The sequence below is a fragment of the Nomascus leucogenys genome, chromosome 4, assembly GCF_006542625.1.
Source record: "Nomascus leucogenys isolate Asia chromosome 4, Asia_NLE_v1, whole genome shotgun sequence".
In the NCBI taxonomy this organism is placed as follows: Eukaryota; Metazoa; Chordata; class Mammalia; order Primates; family Hylobatidae; genus Nomascus; species Nomascus leucogenys.
In genome coordinates, this window is record NC_044384.1 from 481,643 (window position 1) to 496,677 (window position 15,035).

A 15,035-nucleotide genomic window follows, 5' to 3' on the forward strand; every position below is an offset into this window, starting at 1 on the left:
ATGATAAAAATCAGTAAACTAGGAATAAAGGGGAACTTCAACTTGACACAGAAAATCTACAATAATGGTGAGAAATGCAAAGCTTTCCCATTAAGATCAGGAAGAGGGCAAGGACATCCTCTCACCACTCCTTTTCAACATCATACTGGAAGTCTCAACTGATGCAATAAGAAAAGGAAATAAAAAGTATACTGATTGGGAGGGAAGAAATAAAACTCTTTGCAGATGACATGATTGTCTGTGTAGAAAATCCAAAAGAATTTGACTGCCCCCACCAAGTGCCTCCTGGAACTACAGCAAGTTTTCAGGATACAAGGTTAATACACAAAGTCAACTGCTTTCCTATATGCCAGCAATGAATAAGTGGAATTTGGAATTAAAAACATAGTATCACTTACATTACCTGTGCCAAACAAAATACTTCTGTATAAATCTAACTATACATAGATAAGATCTCTATCAGGAAAACTACAAAACTCTGATCAACAAAGTCAAAGAAGAATGAAACAGAGAGATATTCTATGTACATGCATAGGAAGAATCAATATTGAGTCTTTCAAGGTGTCAGTTCTTCCCAATTTGATCTATACATTCAATGCAATCTTAATCAAAATCCTAGCAAGTTATCTTGTGGATACTGACAAACTGACTTTAAAGTTTATATGGAGAGGCAATGACCCCGAATACCCAACAAAATACTGAAGGAGAAGAAAGAAGCTGGAGGACGGACACTACCTGACCTCAAGACTTAACTAAAGCGACAGTAATTAAGACAGTGAGGTACAGGTGAAAGAAAGACAAATGGATCGATGAAACAGACCCACAGAGATACAGTCAGCTGATCTTTCACAAACGAGCAAAGGGAATACAGTGGAGAAAAGTCTTTTTAACAAATGGTGCTGGAACAACTGGATGCCCATATGCAAAGAAATGAATGTTGACACACACGTTACACCTTTCACAAAAATTGGCTGAAAAGATATCAGAGACCTAACTATAAAATGCAAAACTATGGAACCCCTAGGGAACACATACATGATCTAGGTATGGTGGTGAACCTTTTCACACAACAGCAAAGGCATAATCTATGACAGAACTAACTGATGAGCTGAACTTCATGAAAATGAAAAACTTCTGCTTTCTCAAAGACACTGTCAAGAGAATTAGAAGACAAGGCAGACTAGGAGACAGGACTTGCAAGAGACATGTGTGAGAAAGGATTGTTCTCCAAAATGCATACAAAACTCTTTCTTAATCAGAAACCAAAACTCGCCGGGCGTGGTGGCTCATGCCTGTAATCCCAGCACCTTGGGAGGCTGAGGCGAGCAGATTGTTTGAGCTAAGGAGTTCGAGACCAGCCTGGGCAACATGGTGAAACTCAGCCTCAAACAAAACAAAACAAAACAGAGAAAGTCAACAATTAGAAACAAACTGATTTCAAAATGGGCTAAATATTTTAAAACCTCATCAAAGAAGATATGAATATAGAGATGGCAAATAATCACAAGAAAAGATGCTCTGCATTGCGTCATCAGGGAAATGCAAACTAAAGAATGGTGAGAGCCCACCACACACCCAACAGAAAGGCCGCCACCCAGAACGCTGACACCACTAAACGCCAGTGAGGACATGGAGCAACAGGAACTCTCATTCACTGTGGGTGGGAATGCAAAATGGCACAGCTGCTTTGGGAGACAATTTGAGTTTCTAAATGCACTCTGACCGTAGGATCTGGCAATCACATGCCTTGGCATTACCCTAAGGAATTAAGAAGTTATGTCCCAGCAAAAACATGTATATAGATATTTAGAGCAGCTTTATTCATTATTGCCCAAACTTGGAAACAACCAAGATTACTTTTCAGTAGGTGAATGGGTAAATGAATTGTGTGATTCAGTGCTAAAAAGAAATGAGCTCTCAAGTCACGAAAAGACATGGAGGAAACTTAAATGCATATTACTGGGTGGAAGACACCAATCTGAAAAGGCTACATACTGTCTAATTCCAGTCATATAACACGATTCTGTGCCACACCACAGTGGTGGATACGCGGGGACACGATTCTGTGTGACACCACAGTGGTGGATACGTGGGGACACAATTCTGTGCCACGCCACAGTGGTGGATACGCGGGGACATGATTCTGTGCGACACCACAGTGGTGGATACGCAGGGACACAATTCTGTGCCATGCCACAGTGGTGGATACGAGGGGACATGATTCTGTGCCACCCACAGTGGTGGATATGCGGGGACACGATTCTGTGCAACACCACAGTGATGGATACGTGGGGACACGATTCTCTGTGATGCCACAGTGGTGGATATGCAGGGACACGATTCTGTGAGACACCACAGTGGTGGATACGTGGGGACACGATTCTGTGCGGCACCACAGTGGTGGATATGTGGGGACACGATTCTGTGCGACACCACTGCGGTGGATATGCGGGACATGATTCTGTGCCACACCACAGCAGTGGATATGCGGGGACACGATTCTGCGCCACACCACAGTGGTGGATATGCAGGGACACAATTCTGTGCGACATCACAGTGGTGGACATGTGGGGGACACGATTCTGTACGTGGGGACACGATTCTGTGCCACACCACAGCAGTGGATACGCGGCGACACGATTCTGTGCCACACCAGTAGTGGATACGCCGGGACACAATTCTGTGCAACACCACAATGGTGGATACATGGGGACACGATTCTGTGCGACTTCACAGCAGTGGATACGCGGGGACATGATTCTGTGCCACACCAGTGGTGGATACGTGGGGACACAATTCTGTGCAACACCACAATGGTGGATACATGGGGACACGATTCTGTGCGACATCACAGCAGTGGATACGCGGGGACACGATTCTGTGCCACACCAGTGGTGGATACGCGGGGACACAATTCTGTGCGACACCACAGTGGTGGACACGCCATCAGACATTTGTCAAAACCTACGGCATGTCTGGCGCTAAGAGTGAGCCCTGGGTGGGCACCAGGCGGAGAACCACCACCTCCCAATCTCCACATCTGCCAGGCACCGTCTCACAGCAAGTGCACATGCAGACTAGAGCTTCATGGTTGTTTTGAAAATGTAATATGAAAAACTGATCAGATATGAAATCTGCGCATGCTGTTATAAAAAATTTCAACTTTCCGTTTCTCAAAAGAGAAAAGGAAATTTCATTAAATTTAACTGTTACAGATTTTTGAATGGTCTAAAATTTATCATCTATTTATACAACGACTATCTCGAAATTTAAGGAGTTACCTCTTCAAATTCTAAATCACAAATTTCCTTACAGCCAGTTCAAGCTGAAAACCTGACATGAAATTTATACTAAAGGAAGCAAGTTCAAGTTTCTTCTTAAGACTTGATTTGGAACAGTTGTACAATTACTCAGTATTTAATATTTTCCCTAACATTCAGTGGTTTCTTCGCATAGCACAGAACATTGCGTAAACGTTGATTACAGTCCCACAGATGACTTCCTGGCTCTTTTGTCTAGAACACACACTACACTCGGGGGCTGCCACGTGGAGATGCCGTCCTGGGCCAGCCTTCGGGAGGCTGCCATCGCTGTGGGCAGGGTCAGGGGACCGCCGGGCAGCAGAGTTTGGGAGCTGCTCCAGTCAGGGCTGCGAGGACACAGCTGGTGCTGATGGAGGCTGGAGCCGAGGACAGGACGGGGCCCTTGGAGTCCCCGCTGCTGCATGGGGGTGGGCCAACAGTGAGGCAGGCGGGAGAAAAGTCCCATTTTAAGCTATCGACGTGGATGTGCTGGTGCTGAGACCCACCTCCAACACGTGACGGAGAAGGTGTGCAGCATGGCTGTGCAGAAATGCGGCTGGGGGTGCTGGCCCGTTGCCCCCGTGGGCGATCCTAGAGCCTAGGGCAATCCTGCCGCTCCTCCAGGAACTGGGGACCCCTTGCTCTTCTGCGTCGGAGAGAACCTGCTGCATCTCCCCTGCATGCTCTGTTCCCTCGGGAGAAGGGTTTGGGTCCTCCTTGCTAAAAAGGCCTTTTAGGACACACAGGGTGGGGGCAGAAACACATCATCAACCTGCCAACAATAGTAGAGACCACACGGTCAGAACAGGTGGAACACCCGGGGCCACGCTGGTCCTGAATGCCGCATGCGGCCCGGCCCCTCCTGTCACCAGGCCCCGCACAGTCAGCTACCACGCCACCCTCCTCCTGTCTTCTTCACCCCTAGGCCAGACCCGGCAGCAGAGGGTCCCCGTTCTTGCTTGCCCCTGCAGCACCATCTGTATTTCCACACTGTGTTTAAGGAGGCCTTGCAGAGCCTCATTAGCACCCCTATGAAGTCAGAGGGGACTCGGCCAAGAGCAGAACAAGGGGCCACCTTGGTCCCAGCAGGAACCACCACATGCAGAATCGCCCTCAGGGAGAAACCACTGCGGAAGGAGGGAAGGTCTCCCAGCCTTTCCCACAGGTCTCCACAAAGCATCAAGGCCTCGTTCAGCGGCCCCTGCCCCCGCAACCCGCCAGCACATTACTCCCTGCACGTTTTGTGCCCCATAGCGGCCTCTGTCCCCGCCCCCCCCGCACATTACTCAATGCACGCTTTGTGCCCCTAGCGGCCCCTGCCCCCGCCCACCCCCTCAGCACATTACTCCCTGCACGTTTTGTGCCCCATAGCGGCCTCTGTCCCCGCAACCCGCCAGCACATTACTCCCTGCACGTTTTGTGCCCCTAGCTGCCCCTGCCCCCGCCCACCCCCCAGCACATTACTCCCTGCACGTTTTGTGCCCCATAGCGGCCTCTGTCCCCGCCCACCCCCCCAGCACATTACTCCCTGCACGTTTTGTGCCCCATAGCGGCCTCTGTCCCCTACCCCCACCGCCCCCGCACATTACTCAATGCACGCTTTGTGCCCCTAGCGGCCCCTGCCCCGCCTCTGGCCAGCACATTACTCCCTACACGTTTTGTGCCCCTCCCTATAAACTGTAGAATCTTCTGCTTTCTTTGGGTATCAACTTGTGCATCTATTTTTGTTTTCTGTCCAGTTCATCTTACGTTCTTGCTCATGGCGAAATCAGGCCTGAGGTGGGCCCAGTTCACCTCCTGCTTCTCTGGACAGGAAGAACTCCCTGACAGGTGTCTGGTCATCCTGCAGCCTCCTCAGACTGCAGACCCCGGAGAACCCACAGGCGGGTTGGGTGGTAAAGCTGCCTCTTCACTCAGCCCTGCAAATAACCTAGTTAGTACAGGAAACAGTCACCTGGGGCTGGCATGCTGCTGGGTAACGGTGCCTTTCCTCTGCCACCATGTCGCTGTATCTTGATGACAGCACCAGGACCCCTGGGGTCCTCTACCCAGAGGAGGCCTCCCTCCCCAGCCAACCTCCATTGAAAACCCCACAGGAAAGGCCCCACACCCAGCGGAGACAGCCGGAGCCTGGAGGTCCCGCGAGAGCCACATCCCATGGACGGAGAGTTCTCACACCCGCCGCCTCCCGAGCTGTGGTCAGGGGAGGGCGCCGTCGGAATACAGGAGTGTGTGCTTTTGGAGAAGGGCCATGGCCTCGAGGTGCAGCCTCCCACCCGCCACACTGCGGGACTGATGCTGGGAGGAGGGGACGTGAGCCAAGGGGACATGAGCCGAGGCTGCTGGCCGGGAGGGGTCCCAGTGGTGGCCACAGCCCAGCACCTACCTACAGCTCTCAGGCCTCCACATCCCAAACAAACAAAAGGGAAGGATGAAAACAATGCAAGAGTGTAATTCTTCACACTTAACCGTTTTAAAATACCAGCTACAAGCCTCTTATGCTCAGAAGCGAAACCCTGAGATCATCACGCTCGCAGTTCTGCGGTTTCCATTTCTGCCTTCCACACGGTCCCGTCCGTGGGGATTTTTTTCGTTTCTGTTTCACAGCTAAGGAGCTGGATCCCAGCGAGGGAGGAGGCGGGTGCTCACCGCTGCCACACACCCACGAGGAGAGAACTTACAAAAAGGATTTTTATTAAAGAGAAATCTTTTTGGTGGGTCAGATATGAAATAGATTTACAGAAACTTTACATCAGGTGTCTCCAAGACATAAAAGGCCGCCCAGGAAAAGCAACGCCCCCTTGCCAGGATGCCAGTGGGAGGAGGCAGGATGGCAGCCCAGGCCACGTGGTGTGGACCCTGCGTAGGAGGCTGCAGGAAGCTCCAGGCTGCCCGAGAGTCACGGCGTTCCCCGGAAACGGATTCCCTAGGAGGGAGCAGCAGGCGGCGGGGGTTCCAGGAGTGTCTGTGCTGCGCTCGGCGCTGCGCGCACGCACGCTGTCCTGCTTAAACTCCTAGTCCACGTCTCGTGGGACCCCCAAAGCCGTCCCCTAAGGAATGTGCTCTGGTACACGAGGGGAGACAGCGGGCGCACCAGCCTGGGCCACGTGAGCCTCTGCTGAGCCCTTTGGCACAGCACACCGGGGCCTTTAACACCTGTCACTTACAAAAGTAGACATTCCTGTAGTAAAACTTCTTAAAAACACCTATTTCTGCAAAATAATGTGTTTCTGTATGTGGAGCTCTGCAAATATACATGTCCTTTGGGGAGAAAGCAGTGTGGGCCGAGACTGAGGGCTGGTCCGGGGACGTCCGAGTTCTGCTGGAGGCCGGCCAGGCTTCAGCCCCCGCCCGCCGCCCGCGCTCACATGAGGTCCTTGAGCTCCGCCTCCAGCGCCTTGGCCATCTCGTCGGCCTCGGAGCTGCTGCCCTCGTCCTCGTTGCTGGACTCCCTGCTGGACTCACTGGCGGCGTCCTCTTCGTTCAGCTTCCTCTTGTGGCCTCTGCAGAGAAGCAAACGTGGTGTGAGACGCTTGTGGCAAACGCACAACGCCGGGTCACCGCCTGGTCTGCATTTGGAAAGCGGCTTCCGTGGTTTTAACACAAGACACAGCACAATTTCCTGGTCGAGGACGCACACAGGCCACTGACCCAGGGCCACGTCACATGCATGTGGACAGCAGAGCCCCAGGGCAGGAGAAGAGGCCCCGGCCCTGTTACACACGAGGACACCACTGACAAAGCGGTTGTTCACCTGCTGCAAACGCACGTTCCGGCCGCTCACCTGTGATGCCAGAAGACATCAGAACAGGAAAACAGGACAGAAAAGTAAGATCACCTGTCAGAGTAACTGTTAGTGCTGTGGGAACAAGCACCTCCCAGCTCATCAAGTGGGCCACGGTCTACAAATTCTCATTTCCTCAGGCCGCTGCTAAAATGACTCTAATAAACAAGCCAAGAGAACACCAGCCCTCTGCATATGCAGCTAGTGCCACTAGGCTTTCCTTATGAGCTGCTGCAGATGCAACTGGTTCCTGTGATGTCGGCCGACTTGAACAGGGCACACCCACGAGATCCCCAGAGCCCTGAAATTCCAACCGGCTGACGTCCTGCCAGACACCCTCCCTCCTGGTGCCGTGCTGGGACGTCCCACTGCACCAAGGAACCTCAACTACAACCTTAGAGATGGAAGCCTCGCTAAATGTGCACAGGCTGTTTTGACTTTACCCTGATTAGGGGCAACTGGGGCATACGAGCCTTCAGTTACAATCCTGAAAAGTCACTGAGAGAAATTAGTGACAGTCACCATATGTGAATACCCTATTTTCTTAGCTAACGTAGATACAATGTAGCTAACATACACACCTATGTGACACATGTGTGATACAGCTTCACACACACACAGCAGGCATATAACACACGAGCACGCGTGGCTAACACACAAACTATAGCACAGTAATAAGTCTGATACAGCTGCACGCACACACAGCACACATGTAACACATGCACTTGAGGCTAACACACAAACTATATAGCACAGTAATAACTTGAAACCATTCTTGCTGGTATTAGAAGAATCACAGTTCATTTATAAGAGACAAAAGGAATAAAATCAGCCGATCAGATGGAACCAACAGAAGACAAGAGAACCCCGTGGGCTGGCACACACAGCCCATCAGTCACGACAAGCTCGTTCAGAGAACCCAACTGTTCGTGGTCCAGGGAATACGGCATGAGAGAAACACAAGGGCCCCAGAACTCCAAGTCCTGTCCAGGTGGCAGGCACTGGGCCGCAGGATGACAGCCCCTCCCCGCCCTTCCCTCCTGGACCTGCCTCTGTGCCCAGCCCCTCCCTCCCTGACTCGCCTCTGTGCCCAGCCCCTCCCTCCCTGACCTGCCTCTGTGCCCAGCCCCTCTCTCCCTGGCCTGCCCTGTGTGCCCAGCCCCTCCCTCCCTGATCCGCCTCTGTGCCCAGCCCCTCCCTCCCTGACCCGCCTCTGTGCCCAGCCCCTCCCTCCCTAACCTGCCTGTGCCCAGCCCCTCCCTCCCTGACCTGCCCTCTGTGCCCAGCCCCTCTCTCCCTGGCCTGCCCTGTGTGCCCAGCCCCTCCCTCCCTGACCTGCCCTCTGTGCCCAGCCCCTCTCCCTGGCCTGCCCTGTGTGCCCAGCCCCTCCCTCCCTGATCCGCCTCTGTGCCCAGCCCCTCCCTCCCTGACCCGCCTCTGTGCCCAGCCCCTTCCTCCCTAACCTGCCTGTGCCCAGCCCCTCCCTCCCTGACCTGCCCTCTGTGTGCCCAGCCCCTCCCTCCCTGGCCTGCCTCTGTGCCCAGCCCCTCCTCCCTGACCTGCTTCTGTGCCCAGCCCCTCCCTCCCTGGCCTGCCCTGTGTGCCCAGCCTCCCTCCCTCCCTCCCTGACCTGCCCTCTGTGCCCAGCCCCTCCCTCCCCAGCCTGCCTCTGAGTCCAGCCCGCCGTGTAAGATGGGAACTGCCATCTTTCATCACATACTGGGACCCCTGGATCCATGAGATCCTTTCCTTAAAAGCAATGCATCCCATCATTTAGAAGCGGAGTGGGCAGGGCGTGGCGGCTCACGCCTGTAATAGCAGCACTTTGGGAGGCCAAGTCGGGTGGATCACCTGAGGTCAGGAGTTCAAGACCAGCCTGACCAACATGGTGAAAAAAATTAGCAAAAAATTAGCCAGGTGTGGTGGTGGGCACCTGTAGTCCCAGCTACTCGGGAGGCCGGGGCACAAGAACTGTTTGAACCTGGGAGGCAGAAGTTGCAGTGAGCTAAGATCACACCACTGCACTCCAGCCTGGGTGACAGAGCGAGACTGTCTCAAAAAAAAAAAAAAAAAAAAAAAAGCAGAGTAGTGGGAAGTGCATGCCCTAATATACTGCCATCCAAGTTTTAAACGAATTTGTCATTTTTATGTCAACTGGAATGAATATTTTCTACTGAGAAATAAAGGCTTACTTTTAATTGCTATATGAGAGTGAGGGGTTGCAAATTAGCTGGGAGTGTCGGTGCATGCCTGGAGTCCCAGCTATTTGGGAGGCTGAGGAAAAAGGATCCTTTGAGCCCAGGAAGTGGAGGCTGCAGTGAGCCTGGGCCATGACCGCAACACTGCACTCCAGCCTGGGCGACAGAGCGAGACCCTGTCTTAAAAGAAAAAAATCTCCGCACACCTTTTCTGTGCACCTACTTCCCCTCTGCACGCCTCGTCTGCAGATCTTGTGCCTATGCCTGTGCTGGGCTGGGCACCGCCTGCTTCCCCTCCGTGCCTCATCAGCAGACCTTGTGCCTGTGCCTGTGTTGGGCTGGGCACCTCCCGCTGTTTGCTTTGAGGATGCTAGGCGTATCATGCACGAGTTTCCTTTATTTCCAGTCTCTGCTGACACCAACGACGCTGTCAGGGCCATGAGTCTGGCCTCTGGTTGCTACAGCAACAAGCTTTTGGCAATTAACAAATTCATCAGTCATTTCTCTTCCTCCCGAATACACGCTGACGGCTGTTCCAGGAAAACCCGGCTCCCGTCCTCCCACTAGGCTTCCTCCACCTCACTCCGTTTTGAGAACTTGAAACAAACAAGATAGAGACGGTTCGTAAATGTTAAGGTGCTGCAGCGAGGGGTGCCCCGAACCCCCGGAAGAGCTCAGCCCACTGGTAGGTGGACTGGGCAGAAGACTCTTGCGAACAGAGGCGGCGTTTCAGGCCCCCAGGGCAGTGCACGGCGCTGACCTTGGGGAGGGGCAGTCATGACTGTGAACACGAAAGCCGAAGTGCCATCTCAGGTCGAACTTGGGACAGTCACAAAGTCCAGGAGAGGGCGGGCCTGGATCTCACGTGCACGGGGCCTCGGGAGTGCGTGGTGCGACCCTAACAGTCTGGTGACCCAGCTCCCTGCCTGTGTGCTGACGCCTTGCTCAAGGGAGCCCTGGTCCCTCCTAGTGGGGCCAGACTCGGGGGTGCTGGCAGGGTGGTTGACTCCCTCACAGCGATGCTGGGTTGGATGTACCAGGGGCACTGAGCAGAGCAGGGGGCAGGGTCCCCAACAGAAAGTGAAGACAGGGCAGCCATCAGCCAGGAGGGACCCTGGGGCAAGCAGGGAGAGGAGGAGGAGGGCGAGAGGTACAAGAACAAGTTCCAACAATTCCTTTCTTTCTAAAATCAAGCGGGGAAGCCATCCGTGGCAGACAGAGTTCTAACGGCAGCAAGAGGATGGCAAAGAATGGGAAACGCCAGCTGTGGCTCTCTGTTTGAGGTTTACAAATACGTTCCCCTCACAAGGCCGACAAAAACACCCAGTGTGCTGTTGACAGCAGGACACCTTCAGAAACGCCAGCATGCCTTGGCAGGGTGGAACCGAGCCCATGGAAGGGACCACCTCAGCTCCTGCTGGAGAGCCCTGTGCACACGCACCAACACGGCAAACACACAGACACGGCAAACAAGACACGGCAAACACAGACATGGCTCACACACAGACATGGCAAACAGACACGGCTCACACAGACACGGCTCACACAGACACGGCAAACACAGCTCACACACAGACACGGCTCACACACAGACACGGCAAACAGACACGGCTCACACACAGACACGGCTCACACAGACACGGCTCACACAGACACGGCAAACACAGCTCACACACAGACACGGCAAACAGACACGGCTCACACACAGACATGGCAAACAGACAGACACGGCTCACACACAGACACGGCTCACACACAGACACGGCAAACAGACACGGCTCACACACAGACATGGCAAACAGACAGACACGGCTCACACACAGACACGGCTCACACAGACACGGCTCACGCAGACACGGCAAACACAGACACGGCAAACACAGCTCACACACAGACACGGCTCACACACAGACACGGCAAACAGACACGGCTCACACACAGACACGGCTCACACAGACACGGCTCACACACAGACACGGCAAACAGACACGGCTCACACACAGACATGGCAAACAGACAGACACGGCTCACACACAGACACGGCTCACACACAGACACGGCTCACACACAGACACGGCTCACACAGACACGGCAAACACAGACACGGCAAACACACAGACACGGCTCACACACAGACACGGCTCACGTGGTCACGGCTCACGCATAGACATGATGATGACTCTAAAGGCCTCTGATCATGATTCTGTCGCTGTCATGTGAGATGAGGCGGCCGCAGGCACTCACGGCACTCGCTGGAAACAGTTTCTTGTGGATCCACAGCTGCGGACGCTGTGGTTTGAGGCCAGCTGTACTAAGTGCTTCTTCTTTCGATTTTCACAAGAAACCCACGGGCAGGCACCACCATTCCCATCTCACAACAGGGGCCTGGACCCCACGATGCTCGTAAGAATGCTGAGAAACGTTTTCCATGCACTTTGGGAAAACGCAGCTGACTGAGAGACAGGGCCAGGGCTTACATGAGGCTGAGTGTCTGGGACCAGGTCAACAGCTTCTACCCTGAGGGGCCACAGAGCCCGGGCGGGAGCACCTCTCTCTCCATGGGTCCCCCAGGCCCTGCGCAGTCCCTCCTGGTGCTGAGAATGCCGCACCCTCGGCCTCGTTCCGTAATGAAGCACAGGGAGTGCTTCACTAAGATGGCACAAAACCTTTGCTCTTGGTTAAACGATGTTTGGAGTGTGGCATTTAAAAATATGAGACGAATGGACTTTAGTCATTAAAAATTACCTCAAACATTAGACACAGCTGCAAGCTATGGTTAGTAAATGTCCGTAACTGATACCAGCTTCACTTCCTCAGCATAACATGCAATACTTGTATTTTGTTTATACAACCAGCTGCACAGCTCCATAGAGAAATATTAACAGATTTAATTTGGGGAAAATTTAAAGCTTTAACATTTGTCTCAAATTCAACGTGGAATAAGGCAAGAATACAAACAGAATAATATACATGTATACCCTCCCCCCCACCCTGCCATATTTCAGTTTTCCAAGCAACTGGGCTGTCACAGTGCACACGATTTGGCACCAGAGAGATATCCGTCAGTGCAGCAACGCACAATTGTGTCACACCAGCATCTAATCCAAAGGGGATGGAGCAATCCACAGGCACAGGGTTCCCGTGGCCGCTGCCAGCGTGGCTGCACGAAGAAAAGGGAAGACCAGTGCTGCTCACGGTGAGGCCGTCACGTCACTAAAAACCCGCGCTGGCGTGGCCAGGTCTGCACGCACCGGGACACCTGCAGGAGGCGCTGCGCAAGGCGGATTATTTCCCCAGTGCACCCTGGAGTGGAACATGGCGTGAGGGCGGCGTGGGGCTGCCCAAAGCAGATGAAGCCGCACACAAGCCTGGGAGGCTCCGCGGGGCCCTGCAGGGAACCCATCAGATGACATCAGCGGGACCAACAGTCCAACCACCCACAACACAGGGCTGGGCTCTGCCAAGGAAAGCAGGCGGCAAGAGCTGGTCTGCTGCTGAGAGCGGGCCCGGGCCCAGTGACAGCCAGCGGTGCCCTCCCTCCGTGGCGTCTGCACCTGAGTCCCAGTCCCCGCAGGGCCCTAGTGGGGATGCCACAGCTCTGGGTGTAAACATCGTCATGCTCTCCTCAGCAATCTCACGGCATTAGAATGAACCTGTGTGTGTTACAGGTGGAAGAGGAGCAGGGGCCCTTCCCAGCAGGGAGCTGGCCGGGCGCTCACACCTGACCCTCTCCTCCGAGAGCCTGCGGCCAGGCCGGGGCTCTTTAAAGAGGGAAGTTCAGTGAGCTATTTTAGGGTAAGAATTGCTGCTTTGTGTATTGGTATGAAAGGTCTGGAAAAAAATGAATGTCTCTCACTTAAAATTGGGCAATCATTAAAAAACACTATTTGATTCAGCAGCTTTGTACCCAAATTCTAAACTGCAGGCACCGGAGCGGCCAGCAGCACACAGTCAAGGTGCGTGACCAGAAGCCTTCAGCCCGGCGCGTCAAAGACCACTTTAACACCCCCAGGCACGGGAGGCACAGTGGGCACGGTGTTCACGCCTGTAGGCCCAGCACTTTGGGGCGCTGAGGCAGAAGGACTGCTGGAGGCCAGGAGTGTGAGGCCAGGCTGGTCTCAATGGGCAACACGGGGAGTCCCCATCTCTACAAAGAAATTTTAAAAACATTAGCCAGGCATGGTGGTGTGCACCTGTGGTCCTAGCTACTTGGAAGGTTGAGGCAGGAGGATCCCTTGAGCCCAGGAGTTCAAGGTTCCACGATCGTGCCACTGTACTCCAGCCCAGGCAACAGAGTGAGACCTTGTCTCTTAAGCCCTTAAGTATGGGGTGGGCAAGGCAGGGCCTCCTGACCTGTTCACAGTGACAGCGGTTGTCAAAAGGCCCTCACTTTTCCAAGAGATGCAGTTTGTGTAGCTACGAAAACACGAAAAAGCAAACCTTCACAAACCAAAACTCCACGCGCTGTGTGCAGGGAGAATGAACACAGCCTCCACCTCCGACATCCTCGAGTGGCAAACCCTGAAGAGGCCGCAGGGTCAGAAGACCCATGGGAGGGACGCAGGGTCACAACACGCATGGAAGAGACGCAGGGACAGAACACGCATGGGAGGGACGCAGGGTCAGAACACGCACGGGAGGGACGCAGGGACAGAACACGCACGGGAGGGACACAGGGTCAGAACACGCACGGAAGAGACGCAGGGACAGAACACGCACGGGAGGGACGCAGGGTCAGAACACGCACGGGAGGGACGCAGGGTCAGAACACGCACGGGAGGGACGCAGGGACAGAACGCGCACGGGAGGGACGCAGGGACAGAACGCGCACGGGAGGGACGCAGGGACAGAACGCGCACGGGAGGGACGCAGGGACAGAACGCGCACGGGAGGGACGCAGGGTCAGAACGCGCACGGGAGGGACGCAGGGTCAGAACGCGCACGGGAGGGACGCAGGGTCAGAACGCGCACGGGAGGGACGCAGGGTCAGAACGCGCACGGGAGGGACGCAGGGTCAGAACGCGCACGGGAGGGACGCAGGGTCAGAACGCGCATGGGAGGGACGCAGGGTCAGAACGCGCATGGGAGGGACGCAGGGTCAGTACGCGCATGGGAGGGACGCACGATCCAGTCACAACACGTTAAGTGTGCTGACTGCTCATCTTCCCCACAAAAAATTATCCATGCCACACTCATTACAACTGCTTTGGAAAAGCCTGAAACTCACATGAACTTACGTGTCGTGGGGACACCTCCTAATCCCAGGAGCACCTTCTGATTCCCCACCCCACTCTCAGGACCCACAAGTCTTTCCCATGGAGTGGCCTGGTACCCCTGCTGAGAGCCAGCTGGCCACGGACACGGGGCCATTCCGGGACGGACACTTCTGTTCCACGGCCCAGCACGCCTTCATCACACCAGCCTCCATTATTCAGAAGCAGGACGTGTGTCCTCTGGCCTGCTCTTCCTCAAGACCCTCCAGGGTCTCCTGCGTTCCTGTAAGAGCTTCAGGACTGGTCTGTGGCCCTCCAGGGGCAGCGTCCTCCCACATTGCCCCCCATGACTGAGCGGTGGGGGAACCTCCATGGTCTCACCATGCCCGCCTCTGCCTTTGCTTGTCAGTTTCTGCCTCTGGTGAGTTGGTTCTCACTTCTGGTGCACATGTGCTAGCAACCGTCACTCTTCCCGATGGATCCAGCTGTTAGCATCGTAATTCCATCCGTTATCACGATAAAGCGCCCTTCTTTACCG

At 54.2% G+C, this 15,035-nt stretch overlaps 1 protein-coding gene across 4 annotated transcripts in view; it reads right to left on the minus strand.

Annotated features, from left to right (window-relative positions):
• Positions 1 to 5,976: 5,976 nt before the first annotated feature.
• CTDP1 (CTD phosphatase subunit 1) overlaps positions 5,977 to 15,035 on the minus strand; it is a 68,918-nt gene continuing 59,859 nt past the window's right edge. For 2 of the 4 annotated variants that reach the window (XM_030810236.1, XM_030810235.1), the window contains one exon: positions 5,977 to 6,805. In XM_030810236.1, coding sequence (XP_030666096.1) covers positions 6,786 to 6,805 — 20 coding nt within the window. In that variant the 3' untranslated portion in view covers positions 5,977 to 6,785. The remainder of the gene's footprint in view (positions 6,806 to 15,035) is intronic. The other 2 variants (XM_030810238.1, XM_030810237.1) reach the window with 1 other exon arrangement.